The sequence below is a fragment of the Dendrobates tinctorius genome, unplaced genomic scaffold, assembly GCF_039654945.1.
Source record: "Dendrobates tinctorius isolate UK_male_01 unplaced genomic scaffold, ASM3965494v1 ptg000223l, whole genome shotgun sequence".
NCBI lineage: Eukaryota > Metazoa > Chordata > Amphibia > Anura > Dendrobatidae > Dendrobates > Dendrobates tinctorius.
In genome coordinates, this window is record NW_027361890.1 from 21,094,561 (window position 1) to 21,121,720 (window position 27,160).

The 27,160-nt window shown below is 42.0% G+C and overlaps 1 protein-coding gene across 2 annotated transcripts in view; it reads right to left on the bottom strand.

Moving 5' to 3' along the window:
* Positions 1-1,088: 1,088 nt before the first annotated feature.
* SNTA1 (syntrophin alpha 1) overlaps positions 1,089-27,160 on the bottom strand; it is a 138,206-nt gene continuing 112,134 nt past the window's right edge. For both annotated transcript variants that reach the window (XM_073555386.1, XM_073555385.1), the window contains exons 3-8: positions 21,044-21,245; positions 16,977-17,163; positions 16,753-16,883; positions 3,796-3,992; positions 3,340-3,527; positions 1,089-2,045 (exon numbers count right to left, since the gene is read on the bottom strand). In XM_073555386.1, coding sequence (XP_073411487.1) covers positions 1,953-2,045; positions 3,340-3,527; positions 3,796-3,992; positions 16,753-16,883; positions 16,977-17,163; positions 21,044-21,245 — 998 coding nt within the window. In that variant the 3' untranslated portion in view covers positions 1,089-1,952. The remainder of the gene's footprint in view (positions 2,046-3,339; positions 3,528-3,795; positions 3,993-16,752; positions 16,884-16,976; positions 17,164-21,043; positions 21,246-27,160) is intronic.

The following is a 27,160-nucleotide window of genomic DNA, read 5'->3' on the forward strand; positions in this document are numbered from 1 at the left end:
GTGCTTACCGTGTCCCTTTTGGTCCCCACCTCCTGGTCCTGTCTACACACACAGGAACTGACCACTCATTCATTCACTGGCGGAGACCACTGGGACTCAGTAAGATTTGGAACAGGAGCAGCCGTTATCGGTGACAGTCAGTATGCCTTCTTTTGTTTTTTAAATTACTCTGACCCCGTTTCAAAAATGTATTCTCCACTGTACAGCCCCTTTGAGGCTTTGTGCACAACTTCGAGATTGTGCTGAGAAGTAATACAGCGGCGTACATAAGACGTAAGGGTGGGGTTCACATAGGCTTTACCAGAAAGTAGTCAGCTCATTAAATCCTAAATCCATCTAAAACCTCCTATATAATATACGTGCAGATTTCCCAGAAGCTGAGATCTATTCTGCTGTTTGCAGCAGGGCTGTGGAGTCGGTAAGCCAAACCTGCGACTCCGACTCCTCAATTTCCCTTACACCGACTCCGACTCCAACTCCGACTCCACGACTCCGACTCCGACTCCCACATATATTGCTTATATTTAAGTGAAAAATTTATTGTAGTACAATGTGAACCTCAGACATTTAATCATTTTTATGATCCAATAATCAAGATATTTAGATAGAACAGAATATATATTGGTGTACTACCCGGTTTTCATTCTTTTTGGTACAGATACGATATGGATAGACAGATATGGATATATAGATAGAGCAGATTTCTAATCTGCTTTTGCTATTGAAAACATTATCTATGAGCTCAAAAACCTTTCAGGTGATGCAGTTTTTTAAAAAGATGATCAGCTTTTGCAGCTGAAAAACGTATCCTCAAAAAACACAGGAAAAACGCTGTGTGTGAATGTAGCCTTAGATCAGGAATATAACAGCCATTTATATGACATTTCATAACTTTCCCAAACTCCTATGAAAAAATATTCAGCACATCCTGCATTGAATTACTGTACCCAATTTATTATATATTTTAGGAGTCGGAGTCGGTCCATTTTATACCGACTCCAACTCCGACTCCGACTCCACCAAAATGAGCACCGACTCCGACTCCACGACTCCGACTCCACAGCCCTGGTTTGCAGGTTCTAATAGAATAATGCAAAGTTGGAGAAACTGTTTTTGACCCCTATATCTCAGCTCCTGGGATCATGTGAAATATTATGAATAACGACACTAAAATCATTATTTTCACATTTAAAGAAGTTTCCATGATTAGAAAAGGGTCCGTCTTTTCAGACATAGCGCCACATTCATCCCTATACTGTGTCCGGTATTGCAGCTCTTTATTCACTTCAATGGGGGATAAGCTGTAGTATTAGACAAAGTCCATGGCGAAAAAGAAGACTATTTTTACTCTTAAAATTATATTTTTTATAAAGTTTGGTTCTGCCCACAAAACTGCTGTCTTGGCTGTAGATAATCATTACTAATAAAATGGTGGGCATATCACGCAATGCAATGGACGGCTGCCACCTCCTATGGCCCAGAGACCTGCTGGATTACTTAAACTTGTCAAAAGCATAATTTTGGCTGTAATAAAAATTAAATATATCAGCTCTGAACTCTGTATGGATATACAGATATATATTTATATATACTTATAAGAAAAACCATAAAATGTAAAGTCTAGACAGAAAATAAGATTCTGGCATAGACTATGCATTCCTGCAGCTTGTGTCAAGGACATCTGATAGTAGAAGTCATCTGAAGGCACGAATAGCCTTGTCTCCTCCAGACGATGAAACTCACAAGACGCATAAGGCACTATATTGCTGGGATCGGAGTGCGTGCAACACATTCGTACAGTGTACTGCGCACCAGAGGATTTACTATTGCAAACTGCAGCTCTTCCATCATTGGCAGTTACTTAACCTATCAGTCAATCTGTGCTTCCTTCAAGTTGGGTTAGTGCATGGACCACGTAGGTTCTCAATTCATTCTCTCCGGGCCCTTTGGTTTTAGGATAAAAGACCAAGGCGAGATATCTTGGCTGACAAGAAGGAGTGAATGATGAAGACGATGGTTTTGGGACAAGAGTGAAGATCCAGTTGCTAGAAGAAACAAAAATACAAAACAATAATGTTAATTGTTTGCCCATCAGAGTCAACATTCAATGGAATATACGGCCAATTTTTATTGACTTCTAACCATGCTGATTACAGAAACTTCCTTATAGGACCACAAACACACTGGATTTGTGATGGCTGACCCAAAAATTAATGTGTGCGGGCATTTGATATTGCTGTCAAAGGCCACTCTGTGGCTGGAGCTCATCAATATTCCATCAGGGCAGACGTCTACTGATGAAATATCAATGGCTGCGGTCCTGCAGATGACGAACCAAGGCTCTTGGGCTGCAGCCTGCATGTGACACAACAATATCACTCTCTAGGAACAGCTGCGCTAACATCGCTCAAATGGTGCCCCTGCAGGAGGCAAGTATAAACTGTATTTGTTTATGACGCTCCAGTTGTGCATTAGTGGACAACCCCTTTAAGTAGTGTATAGTGCTATTATTTGAGTACACTTTGTCAAAAATGAAACATATCTGCAAGAACCCCTCATTTTTGCATTTTTGTTATATTTATTTATTTATTTTACTCACTTATATAATTCCAGAGAACTTTAAAGGTATTATCCCAGTAAAGGAGCCATTGTGCATTTTCTGGTCACTGTATTTCTTTAGAATTTTATGGCAGCACTTTAGCACTGTGACAGTATTCCTTATAGAATGATTTGAAAGAGATTATTTAGCCTTGTGAATTTATACTTGGGCACTGTATGGTACTTGTGAATGCTCACTGCGTGCCAGCATCGGGAGCGGTAGGCACATGACCGCAAATGTGTGATTTACATACATGTGGCTATGTGACGACAAGACATTCAAGGCCTTGTTCAATGCAAGTGCACTGAACGAGGCTGTAAACGTCTAGTTAGAATGTGGTTGCAAGTATGTAAATAGAACATATGTGGCCAGGTCACTCCCATCACTGTAGAAAACCTCACAGTGTGCAGACCTGTAACCTAAGGCCTCTTTAATTGGACTCCGTATGGGCAGTATTAATAGCACACTTTATGCCGGTCTTTTTGACCATTGGTGGCATAATCGGAGCATCATATTGAGGTGGCATTGTTTTATTCATGCAGGACTTACTGGAAAGTTATACTACTTTTCTACTAGTTTTGCTGCTTCATATCCTTATCACTTAAAAAGTTTTAACTAGATATTTTGTACTCAAACCCTACACAAACGATTGTGAACCTGGGTTTAAGAATGGTTGGAACAATGCCATAAAAATGTAGGCAAGGTTGCAGTGGTATCTTTGAAAATGATTCTTTACGCACAATTTCTCCTTCCGGTTTGCCAAAGTCCAGATACAACATTTTGGCTCCATCATCAGAGGACATCCGAAGTCTCTCAAAAGGTTTCTGGAGATGGATGACCCTGTTTAGTCCAGGTTCTTCGGTAAACAGAGTGAATCCTTGGTCAATGTGTATGGAAAGTGCGCACTCTTTTCCTCCCCATGTACATGCTGATCAAAGACAAAGGCACATAAATAAGCATTATGATATCAACATTTTGGCCAGATATTCACATAAGCAAATGGTCAAGTTACGCCAATGCCTGCAAATAGCTAAAGTTAAAGAGCATATATTTACTAGAGTTATGTCTATCTTTTACAACTGGCCTTGTGATATTCATTCCCTGCTTACTTGCCTACCCACAACACCTCCTTGGATACTTCCAGTAATACTTGGGCAGAGGGTGCAGTAGCCCCAGGATGAACATATCACACCTACCTGTGGTCACCTCTTGTATGAGTTCAGCTGCATTGTGGCACCCATCCACTAAAGCCCGTGTCCACTCTGCCAGGTCTCGTTGAGTCTCCACACTAAACAAATGTGTCTCCACCCCTTTCTGGGTGCCAGAACGGAGGGCAAATGTCAGCTCTATGTTGTACAATGAGGTGCTTTTTGGAGGCCCAGAATGTACGAGTCTATGAAATTAGGGAAAAAAGCAGAATGTTAGGTCACTGCAAACCACCAGACATTTCCAGTTGTATCTCATGCAATAGGTGATGCCAAACCCAGAAATAATGCAGATAACTGCTGAAATATGGTCTAGCCAAGCAGGTACATACTGCTAAATTAGCAAAATGAAGAATATGGCTCACACACTTTCCTACCCATTCATTCGTATCCAACCGCTGCATGCTCTGAAGTCCAGTTCACTGTTTTTCACATCTTTGATGTGAATACTTTTCCGCCCAATGATGACAAAAGTATTCTCACAGTGATACCTTTATTGGCTAATCAGAAAATAATATGTTTGCAAGCTTTCAGAGCACAGAGGCTCCTTCAGGCAGATAACAAATGAATAAGAAAAAAAACACAACATTTAAGGGATACTACAGTAGGACATTTGTTCATTAGGTGGGAGGTGTGATGCCTCCTAAAGATAAGTCAAGGAATTTGAATTAGCATTTTCTTACAAATGGTGAGGCAGTGGGAATGGTGTTCTTAGTTATCTGGAGTCCTTCTGGTGGAAGAGTGAACTGTGTCCATGTAGTGAGTCATAAATCCAGGTGTTATATTGAGACCTAGTGTCAAAGTATTGAACATTCTTATAAGTTTGAATTCCCAAATTTTTCTCTCTCTGTCATCCTTAAAATGACCTTTTAGTATTAAGACTTTTAAGTCTGTCATACAACGTCCAATTCCAGAGAAATGTTTCCCCACAGGCGTGTCAATTTCATTCCTGATTGTATGTCTGTGTAAATTCATCCTTGTTTGTAGTTTTTGCATGGTTTCCCCAATATAGATAGCTCCAGGACACCTTGTGCATTGTATCATGCACACCACATTGGAGGATGTACAAGAAAAGGAACCCATGACCTTATAGTCCTGATTTGTGTTTGGTACGCGGACTATATTTCTTGGTAATATGTGGGTACAAGTTTTGCATTTTTTATTGTTGTCTGTTTGCTTCCTAGATGTAATCTGTTGTGTTCATGATGACTACAGCTTCTCCTTTGTCTGCTGGTTTGATGATGATATTGTTGTTGGCTTTTAAGGATTGTATGGCTTTTCTTTCCTCCAAACTGATATTGTTTGGCACTTTATGGTGTCTGTCCAAAATGTCAAATACAGTTCACACTTCCACCAGAAGTACTCCAGATAACTAAGAACATCATTCCCACTGCCTCTCCATTTGTAAGAAAATGCTAATTCGATTTCCTTGACTCATCTTTAGGAGGCATCACACTTCCCACCTAATGAACAAATGTCCTACTGTAGTATCCCTTAAATATTGTGCTTTTTTCTTATTAATCCATTTGATATCTTGCCTGAAGAATGAGCCTCTGTGCTCTGAAAGCTTGCAAACATATTATTTTCTGGACTCCAAAAAGACAGAAGTGTGAAACAAAAAAATATAGATAAAACAAATCTTTATTGACTACATAGTAAAAGACATAATAAAATTACATTTGCATAAAGGGACTGAAATGCTTAAGTAAGAGATATAAAATAGCCACATCACATTAAGAATTACAGGTCATAATAGAGTGAAAAAATATGAATAAACTTCAAATAAATACAATATAATTCAGATGTGGTATAAAAGTAACAACAAAGTGGTTGCAAAACCTAGCAAAAAAACTTTCCCAATAAATGATATGTAGCGAAGTATAAGTTGCAATAGTGCACAAGTAAATACTAATGACAGTCAGCAAGATATAAAGTGCAATAGTGCAAGGATAAGAAAGCAGGCTATGACAAATGTATAGGTACAAATGCCCAGTATGCTACTATGCTACCGTGTTTCCCCGAAAGTAGGACCCCCCCGAAAGTAAGACAGGGTGGGGGTTACGGGGGGTCCTTCAATGTAAGGCCTCCCCCGAATGTAAGGCAGGGTTGGGGGCCGCTGTGAAATGTAAGGCCCTTACCTTTGGGCCGCCGCTGTCCCCCATTGGGTCCCCAGGCTCCAGAGGTGTCCTCAGGTGCAGCTGGGCGGGTCCAGCGCTCATGGGGTTAACTCGCCGTGTTAACCCCGCAATCCGCCCAGCTCAACAGCTCATTGGCCGCCCCTGTTCCCCACGTCACCGCCGGCCCCCGGCTCGAGCACTGATTGGTCCAGCAGCTCGGGCTGTAATTGGCCGCCCCAGCCCCACGTCACCGCTGTTTCCCTGCTGATTGGCACAGCGTTCCCTGCAGCACAGGCCTTCCGCACCCACAGCCGCACCGCAGAGGAAAACGTCCAGCATTTAAAAACCAAGTAGGGAAACATGTACTGTATAGGGTATGGGGCTGTGTGCAGTGGGATACGGCACTGTTATGGGGTGTGGGGCTGTGTGCAGTGGGATACGGCACTGTTATGGGGTATAACAGCATGTTAATAAAAGTTAATTTATTGGTTAAAAAGAAATTGTCATTTTTTTACGGCTAATGTAAGACCTCCCCCGAAAGTAAGACAGGGTGGGACTTTTTGGGGTAAAATTAATGTAAGACAGGGTCTTACTTTCGGGGAAACACGGTAGCTATATGACCATTGTGCTGCACATAAATTTAAGATGACCATCGTTAAAAAGGCATATTTACCGTGTAGACCAGCAAGGAGAGAGCCCCGACGCGTGTTTCGTTAGTAGCTTTTTCCAGGGGGACGTCCTTTTTAATGACGGTCATCTTAAATTTATGTGCAGCACTATGGTCATATAGCTATTTAGTAGCATATTGGGCATTTGTATCTATACATTAGTCATAGCAGGGTTGTGGAGTCGGAAGCCAAACCTGCGACTCCGACTCCTCAATTTCCCTTCCACCGACTCCGACATATATTGCTTATATTTAAGTGAAAAATTTATTGTAGTACAATGTGAACATCAGACATTTAATCATTTTTATGATACAATAATCAAGACATTTAGATAGAACATACCGTATTTTCCGCTTTGTAAGACGCACTTTTTTTCCCCCAAAATTTGGGGGGAAAACAGGGGTGCGTCTTACAAAGCGGACATGCCTTACCTAGGCTGTGATCGGGGGCGTCCGGCGGTTGCTGGCCGCTGCTGCGGGTGTGTCCGGTGCCGCGTTGTGTGCCCGTCGATGCCCGGGGCTCTGCCAACATTGTGCGACAGGCCAGAGCCCCGGCATTTCCTCAGTTCCCTGTGTGCCGGTAAAAAGATGGCCGCCGGCGCGTGCGCAGATGGGATCTCGGGACCCAGTTCTCGAGAGATGAGATTTGAAATCTCATCTCTCGAGAGGTGGGTCCCGAGATCCCATCTGCGCACGCGCCGGCGGCCATTTTCCCTGGGTTCCCTGTGTGCGCGCGGTGGTGCCTGCAAAAAAATGGCCGCCGCGCGTGCGCAGATGGGATCTCGGGATCCAGCTCTCGAGAGATGAGATTTCAGATCTCATCTCTCGAGAACTGGTCCCGAGATCCCATCTGCGCACGCGCCGGCGGCCATTTTTTTTTTACCGGCACTTCAGCGCACATATACAGGGAACCGAGGAAATGCTGGGGCTCTGGTCTGTCGAACAATGTCGGCAGAGCCCCGGGCATCGATGGGCACACAACGCCGCACCAGAGCACCCGCAGCACCGGCTTCCAACCGCCGGACAAGTGGAGAAACCTGACACCAGCACAAGACTCTGCAGCAGCAACAGCACACATCGGAGCCCCCCCCTCATCCCTGAATGCGGCCTGCAGCATCACTCCACGCCTGCCTCCTCCAGCAGCGAGCCTGGGACCCCTCTACACCGCAGCCACCAACCCCGGTAAGCAATAAGATGCAAGGATTATAAGAGGCACCACCATTTTATTAAAAAATATTTTTTTCTTATTTTTCTCCTCAAAAATTGTGGTGCGTCTTATAATCCGGAGCGTCTTATAAAGCGAAAAATACGGTAATATATATTTATTGGAATACAACTTTAGAACACAAAAAACTGTAATAAATTGTAAATATGTAAAACATATGTAATATCGATTATATATATATATATATATATACAGTGTATATATATATATATATCACACTATGTAATAAACTATGTAAGTGGCAAAAAACATACTAAATAACATTTGTGAAGTCTATGAATTTGTTCTAAGAAATAGAATTGCCTCCATCAGATCCTCCTTCATAGATGACCTAAAATCGGACCTAATAATTTTAAGGCCAGAAAACAACCTCTCTACACTAACTTGGGTTGGAGGCAAAGCTGTAACCACATGGGCAACATCTCTAACAATTTCCAAGTATAAAGGAATTGCCTCATGCACAGTCAGTATTGATGAACGGTTGAATTTTTCTTTTTCTTTGAGAGCAAGTGAAACATTTTGCTGAAATATGGTCAATCTGCTTGCTATAGGAGACTGAGTGAAATCTTTTTCCTTGCAGCAATGCTTTGCCTGCTCCAAATCATCCAAATACTTGTCAAAGTCAAACTCCTCATCTGATGAGGATGAAGATATGGCAGCAGTAGCCCTGTCAGGACCCAAGTCCTCTTGCGCCTGGCAGTCCTCCTGTAGGCCACTCATCCTAACTGCTACCTCAGTCAGAGCTTCTTTTCCTTTAGTAAGCTGTTGATCATCAAGCAGTATACGATGACTTGGGTCCACATAAACAGCTGCCAGAAAAATTTTATTTTCCAATAGCTGTGTCTCTCTCCGTTTCATTGAAGCAGAAATGCCATCTGCGATTAAATCTCCTCTTTGGGACAGGCAAACTAGCAAGTTCTTCCACTCCCTTATGAAAATGCCAGGAGTTAAATCCTCAGCTTGTAATTTTTTAGTCACGGTAAATAGGTGATTAAGCAATTCCTTCAATTCAGCCACCTGTGTCCATTGACCTTCATTTAGGGTTACCTGAGGGTTCACCATATCTATAAGAAATGGTTTTAGCCAGGATCAAAACTGGGGGGGGGGGCAGAACCTCATACTGTTCTGCAGAATCATATACTGCACACCTCAGCTGCTGCAGAACCTTATAATGCACAACCCTACACTTGAAAATAAAGCCTGCACCTTAAGATGTGGTGAATGCAGTCTAATTATTCCAACTATCAATTGATGTTGATGTGTTACTGAAGACGAGCAATGCCTGTCCGGCCGTCCTTTTGGGCAACTATGAGGTGTACCTGACTGGTGCTAAAAAAAAAAAGGAGTGTTAGTCTGTGTGCTACCCGGCTTTCATTCTTTTTGGTACAGATAAGATATGGATAGATAGATATGGATAAATGGATAGAGCAGATTTCTAATCTGCTTTTGCTATTGAAAACATTATCTATGAGCTCAAAAACCTTTCAGGTGATGCGGTTTTTTAAAAAGCTGATCTGTTTTTGCAGCTGAAAAACCCTTTCCTCAAAAATCACAGCAAAAACGCTGTGTGTGAATGTAGCCTTATATCAGGAACAGAACAGCCATTTATAGGACATTTCATAACTTTCCCAAATTCCTATGAAAAAATATTCAGCACATTCTGCATTGAACTACTGTACCCAATTTATTATATATTTTAGGAGTCTGAGTCGGTCCATTTTATACCGACTCCACCAAAATGAGCTCCGACTCCACAGCCCTGAGTCATAGCCTGCCTTCTTTATGCAAATGTAATTTTATTATGTCTTTTACTATGTAGTCAATAAAGATTTGTTTTATCTATATTTTGGTTTCACACTTCTGTCTTTTTGGAGTCTGTTATGGTTTGAGTCTGTTATGGTTTGAGGTGTGTCCTTTTACAATTTTTGGTCTAATTTTGGGGATTATATTATTTTCTGGTTAGCCAATTAGGGTTTCACTCTGAGAATACTTTTGTCATCATTGGGCGGAAAAGTATTCACATCGATTTTTCGGGCTAACACGGTACCACAATATAATTTATTATTGTACATCACGCCTTCTTTCAATTTCTTGATTTCATTTCTGTGTCATTTTTTATGGTACCCAGGCAACAGGCCTTTTGTCTCACTTGTTTGTTTTTACAGACCATTCCGAGTAGTATTTCCCATTCTAGTGAATTTGCCCTTATCACATGACCAAAATAGGTCAGTTTCTGTCCGGTGGTCTTACCTTCCAGGGACAATGCTGGTTTTATATTATCAAGAACATTTTTGTTAAAGATCCTAGCAATTCATGGGATTCATAGAAGTTTTTTCTAGTATCACAGCTCAAAGGCATCAGTTTTTCTTCTGTCTGACTTAATGAGTATCCACATCTCACAGCCATATGTCACAACTGGGAACAAAATTGCAGTGTTTGGTCATTTTTTTACAGTGACGGAGATCTCTCTGCACTTTGATACTTGGTCTATGTTCACCATGGATGCACACCCCAGAGCTATTCGATACCACTATGATTAATGAAGTACTCAAGAAAAATAAAGCTTTTGACCACTTTTATTTCTACATTGGTGATCTTTAAATGGACTTCTTCGTTTGTGGTAGTCATGATCTTGGTCTTCTTGAAGTTGAAGTAAAGTCCCATCTTCTCGCTTTCTTCTTTCAACTTCAGAATTAGTTTTTTTCTGATCCCTTTCACTCTCTGCCAACAGGATTGTATCATCTGCATATTTCAGATTACTGATGGTTCTTCTGCCTATTTTCACCCCAACACTCGTTATCTAAGTCCAGCTTCCTAATGATTACTTCTGCATAGAGGTTGAAAAGAAAAGCAGAGAGGAAGCAACTAAGTCTTTGCCTCTTTTGATCTTAAACCATTCTGATTTACAGAGTGTTCACTGTATGCATGTAGTGGTTAGCTAGGGGGTATTGATGTTGAGATTATGTCAATATGTGTCAGGATTCTTGACTAGTCTATAGAACAGCTACTGTAGCACAAATCGCTAAAACATGGCTGCTGGCTGTGATAGAAAGGAGTTTGCAGAATGAAAAGCTAAGCAGCCACAGACCATTCAGAGTGTCCTTTCTGCGCATCGAATGAGGGCATCTGAACATTTAACGTGGACAATGGAAGAAGGCAGCCAAATCTCATGAATTGTTTTCTTCATGTGGACAGACGGGAGTGTGTGTGGCCTTCATGGGAAGAGATGGCACCAGATATACTTTGGTAGAAATGTAAGCCAGCGGTGGTAGAAAGATGATCAGGGCAATACTTTCCTGGAAACGTTGGGTCCTAGCAGTCATGTGAATGTTACTTTTACACATACCTTCTTTAGGATCGACACGTGAAACCCACCCTTGTTCACCTTCTACATTCAGCTGCACAGATGAACCCAAAAGGCATGGGATAACACAAAGTATTTAGCAATTTCCTGATAGTAGGCTGGGGTAGGCAGAGTTGGCAGCCTCCTGTGGCGTTATTAGGGGAGGAGCCACAACTTCTGGATTACATAAAAGATTTAGAAGGCAGTTTATGCATATAGATGGTTTGCAAACACTATTACTAACTTTGTTTTTGCTACATTTTATTTAACCTCTGGAAATTGAACGCACCCAACTGACCCAATATAACTGGTACATATATAGGAAAGGCAGCCACACATACCTGGGACCAAGACTGGCAGCCAAAGGCCTCACTAATCATCAATTTTAGGTTTGCTTGGTTTTCAAGTGAGACTTTTCTGAATTCTGCAACTACGCCTTATTATAAATTACTTTTGTTGGTATTATTATAAACTTCCCAAATACCAAAACAACACAACACATTTTTTATTAGCTACTGGGGAAAGTGTCATTGAAAAACAACATAACGGAAAACAGCTTACTTGCTGTACATGTATCCCACCACAAGGTGGCAGTATATTCATATAAATGAAATTTATTGATGACATTTTGTGGGAGGAAAATAATAAATTCTAGAATATGTTTATACTTTTACTAAAGCTTCATGCACAAGAAGAAGAGCAAATCTTGAAAAATTATCCAAAACATGGTATTACCGATCCTTGCAAATCCCAGCAAAAGAAACAAAGAGAAAACTTTTTCTTAGAATTTCATGCTTAGAATTTAGCTTTCATGCTTTTCAACCAAAAAGACAGTAGTTATAAATGGGGAATTATATACTGTAATATTATTTTTTTGTGGAGCAGTTAATGTAAATTAATATTTAAATAATATATTAGGAAATTACAATACATTGTTTTGTTATTAACAGGAATGTAAATAAAATAATCTATTGATTCCATTCGACAGGCTGCCATAAAAAGCCTATACTCTGCTGAACTTCTGCACAAAAGCTTTATGTAGTTACAAATGCCCAGTAGCCCTGTAGATTACTTTGAATTAAAACACTCTATTATATCTAAAATGGCCTGAAGTGGTTCTCCAATTTTGTTACATCAATATTAGTGTTTGAAAAGTGGGGATCAGGCTTCCAGAATATCTGCAAATCACTACATTGAGGGGGCCACAACCAACGGATGTGCACTGACCTGGAGCATTACAGCAGCTGATAAACTGCCAAAGCACATTCATACAGGTAACTTTCAAACCAGGGAGACCGTTTCGCAAATGCTTCCATAGAAGAAGCATTTGCGAAACGGCGCTGTCAGGGTGGGAGCACGTGGCAGCTGGTTCTCCTGCACTTGGCACTTTATAGGTAATATTTACTTTTTTCATCCACTTTACATTGTGATACACTTACCTTAGCAAGTGGTCATTGTTGGCCCCTTACCAGGGGTTATATACTGTTTGCCTTGGTTGTGCTGCACTTTTGCACTTTATAGGTAATGTTTACTCACTTCATCCATTTCATCCTATATACCTGCAGCGTCGGACTGGCCCACCGGGGAACCGGTGGATTCTCCGGTGGGCCCTGGCATCTGGTGGGCCCTGGCACCTGCTGGCATACAGGGCCAGCAGTTGCCTAGGGCCCCCGCTGCTCCAGGGGCCCCCAGCCAGTGGTGTGTCGCACACCATGCAGCTGCTATGGGGGCCCCTGCCAGCGGAGCAGCAGTGGGTGTCAGGAGGCAGGAGCCCCTGTCCCCGCTGCTAAAGAGAAATGAATATTCACTGCGAAGCAGTGAATATCATTTCACAGTCTCCACCCCCAGAGGCCCCGCCCCCAGCCCAGTAAGCCGCTCTGCAGACTACAGCTGTAAATCAGGGCTGGCGCCGCCCTCAGTCCTCTCTGCTCCTGGCTCACAGCCAGTGCGCGATGACGTCACTACATCGCGCACCCGCTGTGTGTCTGGCAGAGGGGGCAGCTCCTGACACTGAAGCCGGGATCAGCGTGGGAGCGAGGAGGAGAGGTGAGTATTGTGTTTTGTTTTTTATATCTCTCTCGCTCTCTCTATCTGTCTCTATCTATCTATCTCTATTTCTCTATATATATCTCTCTCTCTCTTATATCTATCTATCTTTCTATCTCTATCTATTATCTATATCTATATCTATCTCTATCGCTCTATCTTTATATCTATCTTTCTATCTCTACATCCTACATCTATCTCTATATCTATCTATCTATATATCTCTATATCTATTATGTCTATCTATCTCTATATCTATCTATCTCTATCTATCTCTATATCTATTATCTCTATATTTATTATCTATCTAGCTACCATCTATATCTATCTATCTTTATCTATATATATCTCTATCTAATATCTATACCTATCTATTTATCTATCCGTTATCTATCTCTATATCTTTTCTCTGTATCTATCTATCTCTATATCTATATCTCTCGCTCTATCTCTATATCTATATCTATATCTATCTCTATTTCTCTCTATATCTATCTCTATAGCTATCTATCTATATATCTCTATCTCTCTATCTCTATATCTATCTTTCTATCTCTATATCTATCTTTATCTATTTATCTCTATATCTTTTCTCTGTATCTATCTCTCTCTATATCTATATCTATCTATCTCTATATATATCTATTATCTCTATATCTATTTCTCTCTATATCTCTATCTCTATATCTATCTCTCTGTATATCTATCTCTCTATCTCTATATCTATCTCTATATCTATCTCTATATCTATCTATCTATCTCTATCTATTATCTATATCTATCTCTATCTATCGCTCTATCTCTATATCTATCTTTCTATCTCTACATATATCTCTATATCCATCTTTCTATCTAAATCTATCTATATCTATCTATTATTACTATCTATCTAGCTATCTATCTCTATCTTACTCTATCTCTATATCTATCTGTTATCTCTATATTTATTATCTATCTTTATCTATCTATCTCTATCTATTATCTATATCTATATCTATCTCTCTATCTATTTATCGATCTCTGTATCTATCTCTCTATCTACCGCTCTCTCTATATCTATCTTTATATCTATATCTATCTATCTCTATATCTATTATCTCTATATCTATCTATCTACCTACCTATCTATCTCTATATCTATCTCTATATCTATATATATATATATATATCTGTTTCTCTCTATATCTCTCTCTATAGCTATCTATATATTATCTCTATATCTATCTATATATTATCTCTATATCTATCTATCTCTATATCTATCTATCTCTATATCTGTTATCTCTATATCCATATCTATCTCTATATCTATCTATCTCTATATCTATCTCTATAGCTATCTTTCTATCTAACACTATATCTCTATATCTATCTCTATATCTCATTATCTATCAATCTCTATCTCTATCTCTCTCTCTTTATCTATCTATTGATCTATCCATCTATCTCTATATCTATTATCTCTATTATCTATATCTATCTATCCATCTATCTATCTCTATCTATCTCTATATCTCTCTATATCTATCTTTCTAACTCTATATCTATCTATCTCTATACATATCTCTATATCTAGCTATTATCTCTATATCTATCTCTATATCTATCTTTCTATATCTATCTGTCTCTATATCTATCTATCTCTATATCTATTATCTCTATATCTATCTATCTCTATATATCTCTATATCTATTTTTATTTATAGCCATCTATCTATATATATTTATCTCTATATCTATATATGTCTATATTATTATTATTATTATTATTATTATTATATCTCTATCTATTATCTATCTCTATCTATTATCTATCTCTATCTATATATCTATCTATCTCTATATCTTTCTATCTATAGCTATCTATCTCTATATCTATCTATCCATTATCTATTTTCTATCTATCTCTATATCTATCTACCTATCGATCTATCTATCTATCTATCTTTCTTTCTATATCTATCATTATATCTATCTATATCTATCTCTATGAATCTTTCTATCTATATCTATCCATTATCTACTTTCTATCCATTATCTACTATCTATCTCTATATCTATCTATTTCTACATCTATCTTTCTATCTATATCTATCTAACTCTATATCTATATATCTATATAGCATTATACCCTATGAGGGGGTGCATTATTCCCTATGAGGGGGGCAGTATTATACCCTATGAGGAGGCAGCATTATACCCTATGAGGAGGGCAGCATTATTCCCTATGAGGGGGTGCATTATACCCTATGAGGGGGTGCATTATTCCCTATGAGGGGGGCAGTATTATACCCTATGAGGGGGGCAGTATTATACCCTATGAGGGGGCAGCATTATACCCTATGAGGGGGCAGCATTATTCCCTATGAGGGGGGCAGTATTATACCCTATGAGGGGGTGCATTATTCCCTATGAGGGGGGCAGTGTTATACCTTATGAGGGGGGCAGTATTATACCCTATGAGGGGGGCAGTATTATACCCTATGAGGGGGCTGCATTATTCCCTATGAGGGGGGCAGTATTATACCCTATGAGGGGGGGCAGTATTATACCCTATGAGGGGGTGCATTATTATACCCTATGAGGGGGTGCATTATTATACCCTATGAGGGGGTGCATTATACCCTATGAGGGGGTGCATTATACCCTATGAGGGGGGCAGTATTATATTCTATGAGATGGCTGCATTATATTCTATGAGATGGCTGCATTATACTATGTGAGGGGGCTGCTTTATATTCTATGAGGGGGCTGCTTTATATTCTATGAGGGGGCTACCCCAACTCCTGCTACATAATTAAGACATGTACAACCTTATATTATACCCGGATATTAGCGTGTTTTACCACATAATTGGTGGTCTGGTATTTAACTCTATGCAGCTACATAGTGGGCCCCAAGAATGATTTTCTCTGGTGGGCCCAAGGTGTTCCAGTCCGACGCTGTATACCTGTATAGTGGTCATGGCTATCATGTTATCAGGAGGCACATATTGTTTGCCTTGGTTGTGCTGCTATGCACTAGTCACTTTGTTTAGAACTTCATACCTTGGACAACAACTGATTTCTTTTAAGTACCGTATCTATATTCTGCACTATGCTTATGAATTAGTATTGTCTTCTTTAACTTCATGAAAAGGTTTGATGATGAACATAACCTGGCAAGATTTCCTGCTCCCGTGCTCCTTTTCTCCTTTGTTCCTATATCTTGATTACAAATAACATCTTTTTTTATCATTTATGTGTTTAATCTTTAATAAAGATTTCTTTATAATCTTTATATTTTGTGCAATTTTATCATCTTAAACCTCAATATATATTCTTTGAGGTTGTGTGTATCATTTGGGGGAAATAAAGTTAATTTTCTCCCGGCAGTGGGGCACAAAGTGCAAGCATTGGGCAGGTTCACAATGCTATTAACCTGCAAACTAACCCCATATTTGCACGTCAATAGTGTTTTTTCACGTGACAGGTTCCCTTTAAGTAAAGAAAAATAATTTCTTTCCAAGGGTGGACAACCGAAGACCTTTTCAGTGGCATTTTTCAGTTACCTGGTGGCAATCAGTGGGTGGCAGAATACAGGTTTACTGAAGCCATCTCTGGTGTGGGGGAGGCTGTTATATAGTAAAAGATCTTTTTCTGTGAGAATTGCCAAGAGTTTCTGTTTTTCATCTTGTGGCAGCTACAAAAAACAAAATAAACATCAATAGCTAAAAGGAGAGACCATCGAACGCCAGCATGTTGTGATCAGCATAGCTCAGCCAATAAGCCATACCTGTTCTGTCAGCCAGCCCATGTATTTAATATCCTTGCCCACAACCTGTTTGACGTCTTCTCGGATTCGTGGCATCAGAGCATTAACATTGGCATGTATGGCGCTGAACCAGGACTGGGCTGTACCCTCATCCTTTGCTCGGAGGAAAAGAACATCTCTTCCATCTGCTGAAGAAATCTCCAAGTATCTGCATAAAAATACAGGCAAACTTAAATAAGAGAATAATGTACATACACGGTTCCACCTTGGAACTAGAAGGGACTACTCTCCTGACTGCAGTCAGTAGTAGTCCGGCAGCCTTAACCAATACTGGTCTATCCTGCCTGCAATATCTCTCAAAGCAGTGTGACAATGCATGATCATGACAGAGCTGGCACTACTTGGCAGACATATCATTTGCACACTCATGGGGCACTGTGCAAGGGTTGATATTGTCACTATGGCTGCTCATATGGAGATATTGTGGCTGTCATATTTATATTCTTTATTACGATGGCACTGACTACATGTGCCATGTGCACATATTCAGTATTTGGTCAGTATTTTACCTCAGTATTTGTAACCCAAAACCAGGACTGGAGCAATCAGAGGAAAAGTATAATAGAAACCCGTCACCACTTCTGGATTTATCACCAGCTCCTGGTTTTGGATTACAGATACTGAGGTAAAATACTGACCAAATACTGAATGTGTGCACATGGCCTAATAGAAACACGTCACCACTTCTGTAATTATCACTCACTCCTGGTTTTGGCTTACAGATACTGAGGTAAAAAAACTCGACAAACACTGAATGTGTGCACATGGCCTAATAGAAACACGTCACCACTTCTGTATTTATCACCCACTCATGGTTTTGGCTTACAGATACTGAGGTAAAAAAACTCGACAAACACTGAATGTGTGCACATGGCCTAATAGAAACACGTCACCACTTCTGTATTTATCACCCACTCATGGTTTTGGCTTACAGATACTGAGGTAAAAAAACTCGACAAACACTGAATGTGTGCACATGGCCTAATAGAAACACGTCACCACTTCTGGATTTATCACCCATTCCTGGTTTTGGCTTACAGATACTGAGGTAAAATACTGACCAAATACTGAACAGTGTGCACATGGCCTAATAGAAACACGTCACCACTTCTGGATTTATCACCCACTCCTGGTTTTGGCTTACAAATACTGAGGTAAAAAAACCTCACCAAATACTGAATGTGTGCACATGGCCTAATAGAAACACGTCACCACTTCTGGATTTATCACCCACTCCTGGTTTTGGCTTACAGATCCTGAGGTAAAATACTGACCAAATACTAAATGTATGTGGGTCGCCCTCCCAGGGCTGTGGGGTACTCGGTACCGGGCCGGTGTCAGGGGGATGTGTCACAGCAGCAGTGACCCGGACCGTGGCCCTGGGCACCCAAGTCAATGGCGGAATGTATAAGTAGTTAATGGAATAGTTTGTGACGCCACCTGTGGTGATTGGCAAACAAGATGTTAAGCCAACGCTGCGTGCAGATCCTCTGGGGCTGATGGTGTGTTGCAGCATAGATGGTGTAGCTCCCCACAGGTGAAGCTGTAACCCCAGGGCAGTGTAATTGCAATAGATGAGGATAGGCGCAGGCGGTGTGAGGAATGCTGGTACTCAGATGTAGCGGTGCTGACGGTGTTAGCGCACAAATGAATGGAAGGCACCAGGGCTTGCAGTTCCAAAGCTTTACTCACAGTCCGTGGTACACACTGGTGCCTGCCTCCGTGCCGTGTCCTCCGGGGCAGAGACTCAATCAACCTCCCGGGCAAGTCAGGATTCCCCTCTCCAACACTCCTCCAACATGTACCTTTCCTGAACGACTCCTCTATTGCGCCTTAAGGTGTGAAGAGATCCAGTACTGTGGTACTCTGGAGTTCCTCCTGTCAGATGTTCCTAAAAACTCTACTCGTATGGCAGACATCTGTAGCCTCTCTCTGGGACTCCCTTCTCCTGAGTCCTGGCTCTCTAATCAGTTGCTGTTGTGCCCCAAGTCTTAGATGGGAGTAGTGCATTTACAGCCAACTACTCCACCGGTGTTTGCTGCAGAACCATAAGTGTCCATACAACCTCGGGGACCGGGCCCCGGCCTTGCGCTGAGAACCTATAGGCAGGGTTCCTCTACCAACCCACGTCTCCTCTCTGTTCTCCTACTCCTTTGTTCCGCACTGTTCTTTCTCTCTCTTATGGAAGCTTAGGTTGCAGTTCTACGTCTTTCTCCTGTTCCTCTCCTGTGCCAGCTGTCTCAGATCACTGAGGCAGCTGCAGCACTCCTCCTCAGACCCGTCCTCAGACTCTCCTGACTGACTGTCCTTCTCTCGCCTGACCTCCCATCAGACTGACCTGTAATTCTAAACCTTCCCAACCTTTTATATGGATCTCAACTCCACCCACCTCCCAGCACATCCAGTGTTCCAAGCAGAGAACCACCAAGGCACTCCTAATGTCTAGGAGGAGAGAGGGCCCTCAATGTGGTTGTGCTGAACTACACTGTCGTGTGGGATGCGAGTGTTGGAGTGTGGAAAGGAGCCCCCAACTTACCTAGGTGGTGGGGCACTACAGTACACCTTAGGAGAAGGTGCAGTACCTCTGTGGCGACTGAGCCTCAGGGGCGCCACATATGCACATGGCCTAACTGGCATATACACAGGTCCATATTATGTATATTAACTGGACATGCATTTCATTTCTTTGGAAACATGCTCGAGTTCATCTTGAGGAAGGCAAAAGAGGATCTGCTTAAAGCAACCCTCCAGTCTAAAAAGGCCCCCATGATGTGGCCACCACCGTCTATTGCTCCATGGAGGGTGTTCTAGGAAGTGACGGATATGACCGTCGTCCTTTGATGGACCAATGCTAATGACACAGAAGGAATGGATAACATAATTGGCGCTGGTGTGTCAGAGGCTGAGGAGGGCACATGTCTGTGACTTCTAAGGGTATGTGCACACGTTGCGGATTCTGGTGCGGATCCGCAGCGGATTTGGCCCTGCGGATCCGCAGCAGATTCTGCTGCGATGTACAGTACCATTTTAACCAATGAAAATAAAAAACGCTGTGCACATGCCGTGGAAAATTCCGCGCAGAAACGCAGCGGTTTATTTTCCACAGCATGTCAATTGTTTTGGCGGATCTGCAGCTGCGTTTTCCATTCTGGCACATACAAAAATATCTCTTTCTCTCCACAAGGTACAAAGTTTACCACAAATCCGCACAGCCAAAACACACCAGAATCCTTGTCAAATACGCTGGAAAACCGCAATGAATCCGCATCAAATCCGCAGGAAAATGGCATGCGTTTTACCCTACAGTTTCTGCCAGGAGATGAGTATTCTCTGCAAAAAATCCGCAGGGTAATCCGCAACGTGTGCATATCCCTAACAATACTCTCCATCAGACTGTTGTGGACATTTTGCAACACTGAAAAAAATGGACTGGAATGGAGGAACTGTGCAATTTCATTCAAAAGGGGGCATCAAGTATGTTGACTAGGTATGATCATTGGACTGCTGTTGATTTAAGAAAATATGACCTAAGATTTTTTACATCAACACATATTGCTGAAAATAACAGAGTAACTAATGTCTATATGCCATTCATCTCTGCTGCACTGAACTGGATGGATTATGTCCTCATTCCTCCTGTGCTGTGAACTGCAGCAGTGTTTCACTCTCAACCCCAGGTAACCAGAGAAATCCCAGGCAAGGGGCCAGCTAAAAAATTGGATAGAAATAGATGAAAGCTGAGGACATATGTACTATAATTAAAGCAACTGTTATAGAGCCCATGAGAAGAGGGAGCAAAATTTAGGATGGACCAAATAACCCTTGTCTATAGGATTCATGGACCTCTTATGGATGAGCAAAAAAAATGGTTACTGGTACATTGCTAGGAAAAGACAAGTGCTAAATCCTTCTGTCCTGGAATAGTACGCTGAGGAGAAATACACCAGCATCAGTTGGAGGCCTTTTATTCTCCTCTGCATATATGCTGCTACGAGAATCAAAAGCTTCAGGATTATCCCTTTTCTCACCTAGGCTCAGGATCAGCAGGTAAGAACGTGCGAGATACATAACACATCTTCAGCGGTATGCTCTTCCCATCCTTGATGTCCCGAGGAGGTAAGGCTGGAGAGTTCTTCTTGTGAGGAGGCGCTGGTGATGTGCCATCCCAGCTCACTGGTCCACCGGAGGTAGACCCTTTGAAGAAGGGAGATATCTCCTTCATATACTTAACTGTGGGGACAAGATGATGAATAAGTAGCACATTAACTATGCAATGAAATAGATAGACAACTCCAGACCTATACTATATCAATAGCAGGTCTTCAATGGAAACATTATTGCTTCATGCCCTGGAGATAGTGATCAACCCTTGACTTAGATTTCATCATGACATTAATGAATATCATCCAAAATACCGTGCATAAGCTCTTCAGTACTTTTTAGCAGATTAAGTCAGTGCTGATGTGAACATTTCTATGTTGTAATATTTTGCAATGTCTGCTAAGTAAAAACAAATATATACTTCCCCACATATATCTATATGTTAAACATTATATTGAGACCAAGCACAGAGATTCAGGTGGTACTATGATTCATAGTATACAAATCATCAGGACTAAGAAAGCAAGCTCCAAAGTGCCACTTATTAGAGGCAGCCACTTTATAAGTAAGTCCTGAATCTACTATATATAAAGCCATGCCACATGACTTAGAATATGAAGCCAAACTAGTCTTCACTACAAGAACAAGACTTCCATTTGCAGACAGCCACTTCAGGGCTCTTGCCCTGGTTGGCTGAGTTAGAGGTCTTTGACAGGAGGTCAAGGTTTCCCAAGCTGGTGCAGGGAGGATTATATATAACATGAACCCTCTGTAAAATTAGTGCAGGATGGGCAAGATTTGCCATTAATGAGGAGAGATTGCCATCTGCTGGCCAGCCAAAATCAAGCGGAACCAAAGTGTGCTGGAAGATTTGCAGGGGGAAGGACCTTCTGTGCTGGACCAGATCAGGTGACCCTCTGTAAAGACTTCCCTGATATAAAAGCCCAGCGCGCCAAACCACAAGGAGAATTGGCACCATGGAAGAGAAGACAGCGGGGTAGACGTGCTCTAGAGAAACCTCTAAGACCAATGTGACAGGTCTCAACGGGAAGTCTGTGCTACCCGGGTGTCGTTCACCACCTGGCAAGGTTCTGATCCCCCGGAAGATATCCTTGAATACGGCTTATACTGGTCAGAGCCATAGTCTGCACCCTGAGCTGGTCAAGCCTCCAAGATCCGACACCTGTAAAGATTTGAGGCCTGGTCCTTTCTGCCTCAAGCCTGAGGTCATGGACTCATCAAGCATTCTAATATTTGATATTTCCTTACTCAACATGCTATTGAGTTCCACTCTAGCTGCCAATACATGATCTGCATAAGATTCAGCTGCTTGATAGATCCTTCTGGTGGACATGTGTATAAGATTGCATTGATTCTAACAATGTAATTTGTAAACCATTCTGAGAACTCATTAGGTCAATACAAGGTGTGTATATCATTATGTTTCCATCTGTTCACACTAACATGTTGGATTCCATTTAACACACGCCATGACAGCATGCAGAATCCATTGTATTAATAATCATAATGCTTTCATTGCAAAAGGTATCAGTGTCTAATATTAGTGATTGTAACACTATATAGTCTATATAGACCCCAAGATTCTTGTTTTTTTATAGGACTCAAAGTTTTCCAATAGGATGGATCAAATGGTTCCTTCTACTTTTTTGCAAACAACCTTGTCCTATAAGCCTGCGTTGGCTCACAGTTGTGATTTATTGTTCTCACAGAGAAATGGCCCCGTTATCGTGTATGCGCCACATCACTAGTAATTGTAAAGCTGTCATTTGGAGAGGCACATAACAATTCCATTGGCTCAACGATGCTCACTGTATTGCGTTAAGCCCCATATTATTATAATTATTCCATGTCGCTTTACATGTGAAAAGGGGTATACATAATAGAAACAAGTAAAATAATCTTGAACAAAATGAGTCACTGACTAGTACAGGAGGAGAGAGGACCCTGCCCGTAAGCGCTCACAATCTACAAAGGATGGGTGAGGATAGAGAAGGTGAAGGTAGAGTGGATCGTTCAGTGGTATGGTGGAACTGTAGGTTATAGGCTTGTTGGAAGAGGTAGGTCCTCAGGTTCCTTTTGAAGGTTTCCAAAGTAGGTGAGAGTCTGATATGTTGGGGTAGAGACTTTCAGGGTAGGGGGGATACGCTGGAGAAATCTAGTATGCGATTTTGTTAAGAGGACATAAGAGGAGAGTAGAGAAGGAGATCTTGTGAGGATCGGAGGTTGCGTGCAGGTATCGAGAGACTAAGTCACAGATGTATGGAGGAAACAGGTTGTGGATGGATTTGTATGCCAATGTTAGGGTATTGAACTGAGTCTCTGGATAATATGGAGCCAGTGAAGGGATTGACAAAAAGGAGAGGCCAGGGAAAAGCTGGGGCATAAGTGGATTAGTGGGGCAGCAGAATTTAGAATAGATTGGAGGGGTACAAGAGTGTTAGATGGGAAACAACAAAACTGGAGGTTGTAGTAGTTGAGGCAGGAGATAATGAGGGCATGGACTAGAGTTTTTGCAGATTCTTGGTTGAGGAATGTACAGATCCGGGAGATATTTTTGAGTTGGAGTCAGCAGGAAGTGGAAAGGGCTTGGATATGTTTTGAAGAAGAGAGAGTCAAGGATTATGCCGAGGCAGCGAGCTTGCGGGACTTGGGAGAGTGAGCAGCCATTTACTTTGATGGATAGGTCTGTTGGGGAGGTTGAGTGAGATGGGGAAAGATGTTGAATTCTGTTTTGTCCATGTTAAGCTTTAGAAATCTACCAGAGAAGATGAAAAAGCGGACAGAGATTGTGGGATTCTGATAAGTAAGGAGGAGATATCGGATACAGAGAGGTAGAGCTGTGCGTTATCAGTATAGAGATGATACTGAAAGCCGTGGGACTCTATCAGCCGTCCCAGGCCGAAGGTGTAGCTGGAGAAAAGCAGGGGTCCTAGAACTACACATTAGACACTATACACATTAGATGCCTGTTGACCAAACACTGGTTCAGCCAATTGTTCTGCCAGCAACTCTCTCATCATCCCTCCTATACAAAGGAGCATTTGTTTTGCTGAGTGCTCCCGTGTTCTCTATGAGAGAGAAGCTGGCAGACATCTCTGGCTTTGGCATATTTATTAGGGAACAAAAGGATTGGCCGAATCCTAGTCTCCCCTGACATCATTTCTTGGAGTACATCATACACAGACTGTTGGCCAAAATGGTTGATATCGACAGATTTACCGACGTTAGTCTATAGCAGTGGTGGCGACCCTATGGCACGCATGCCTGAGGGGGCACGCAGAGCCCTCCCGAAAGGCAGGCGCGCCATCTCTTCAGGACTAGTGCCGTCATCACTCTTCTCTGCCCCCTCACTATCTCTTTCATCACTAGCACTGTGGCCACTCTCCTCTGCCATCCCATCAGGTCACCCATCCTCCCATCAGTCTGCATGCGCGCTGAAGATAGTAGTGGCGCTAGTGCCCACAGTTAGGATTATGATATGAGACCAGAACAGCGTTGGAATGGGCAGAAGTGAGTAGTTACCGTATATACTCGTGTATAAGCCGAGTTTTTCAGCACTGTTTTTGTGCTGAAAATGCCCCCCTCAGCTTATATACAAGTCGGCGGGGGAGGGTGAGCTGCGGAGCATTGGGTCACAGAAGGCAGGAGCTGGCTGCTGCGGCCAAAGCCTGTGCCTGCTGCTAAAGAGAAATGAATATTCACTGCACTGGCAGTGAATATTAATTTCTCTTATAGCGCGCACAGTGTCAGCAGCAGTCGTTGGCTTCCAGCAGCTGCTGGGCTATCACGGGTGCCCGCTCATTAAGGTAATGAATATTCACCTCTCTCCACTCCCATAGGCATGGAGAGAGGAGAATATTCATTACCTTAATGAGTGGGAACACGTGATCGCTTGGCCGCAGATGCTGCTGGCACAGGAACAAGATGCTGTGATGGTGCGCAGGGAAGGTAAGTAGGATGGGTTTTTTTTATGCTTTTCTCATGGGGGCATACACACAAGGATAGGAATGAGGAACCTTGCCTACCAGGACAGGGATGAGGAACCATGCATACCAGGACAGGGATAAGGAGCCATGCAGACAAGGATGGGGATGAGGAGCCATGCATAAAAGGATGGGGATAAGGAGCCAAGCATACAAGGATGGGGATAAGGAGCCAAGCATACAAGGATGGGGATAAGGAGCCATGCAGACAAGGATGGGGATAAGGGGATGGGGATGTTTTTCATGTCAACATTAGGTGCATCGGCTTATACACGAGTATATACTTTTTTTTTTTTAGTGAGGCCATTATACTCTGTGGGCACATTATACAATATGGAGCACTATGTGGGGCCATTTTATATTATGGAGAATCGTGTGATGGCATTATACTGCATGGAGCACTATGTGGGGCCCATTACACTTTATGCAAGAATGTGTGGGGGCCTTTACACTGTATAGAGGACTATGTGGAGCTATTATACTTTATGGAGATCTATGTGGAGCCATTGCACTGTATGGAGGAGTTTATGTGCCCGTTATACTGTATGTAGGGCTGTGTTGTGTTTACAGTTGGAGAATCATACTGTGATGGGGTCACGATACTTTGTTGGGGGAACTGAGGGAGGGAGGTACAGTAGGGTCATCATACTGTGCGTGTGCAGGAGTTCACTGTGGGGGTATCATACTGTGTTTGGAAGCACTTTTGTTTGCATCATACTTTATTATCTGTTTTATTCAAGGTTTTTTATCGTTTGTTATTACATATGTAAATTAGGCCATTGAGCCATATGCTTTTTACTGCTGTTACATAACATATTATATTATTCCATTATAATTCCAAAAGGTAATCGTTTTATTTGATAAGAACAGCTTCCTCAATTGCAGACATTTTTTTTTACAAATATTAAGCATGACCTGCAACGTTCTGCAAGCTTTTAACTTTGGCCCTCTGTGTATTTGAGTTTGATATCCCTGCCTTACGGGTTTGTTCTCATCATGATAAAGGGTTACAATTGCAACGAGGTTGTAAAAACAAATAACTTTGCAATTTTACCTTTGATTAAAAATCCTCTCCATTCTCAAGACCTTCACTACAATTGGTGGCTAGTATCTCAGGCTTGGAGATCAGCGCTTACAAGCTCTTTGATATCTAATATATAAAGCTCAAAGTGTGTGTGTGTGTGTGTGTGTGTGTGTGTGTGTGTGTGTGTGTCCAGGATAGGCATCCGCACCGTCGCAGCTACAGCCACAAAATTTGGCAGTCACACGTCTGGACCCCGACAGCGTCCTAAGCTATGTTGTGAGGCAAAATTTTAACCCTGCACGTTCCAATTCACCAAACAATTTTGCCCCTATCTACATAGTGGGGGAAAAAGTGTGTGCGCATCAAGCTCCGCCCCTCATTATGATGTCACAATGCCCCTATTTGCATACTGGGGAAGCAGTGTGTGCATGTCAAGCCCCGCCCCTCATTATGATGTCACAATGGTTGCCATGGCGACGCTGATGTCATCAAAGGTTGCAAGCCCCGCCGCCGCTCATTATGATGTCATAATGGTTGACTATGGAATGGAGGATGTGTGATGAGTATATGGGATGGAGGATATGTATGATGGGTATATGGGAACGGGACTATGGGATGGAGGATGTGTGATGGGTATATGGGCACTGGACTATGGGATGGAGGATATGTATGACAGGTATATGGGCACGGGACTATGGGATGGCGGATATGTATATGGGCACGGGACTATGGGATGGAGGATGTGTGATGGGTATATGGGCACTTGACTATGGGATGGAGGATATGTTTGACGGGTATATGGGCACGGGACTATGGGATGGCGGATATGTATATGGGCACGGGACTATGGGATGGAGGATGTGTGATGGGTATATGGGCACTGGACTATAGGATGGAGGATATGTATGAAGGGTATATGGGCACGGGACTATGGGATGGAAGATATATATGATGGGTATATGGGCACGGGACTATGAGATGAAGGATGTGTGATGGGTACATGGGCATGGGACTAT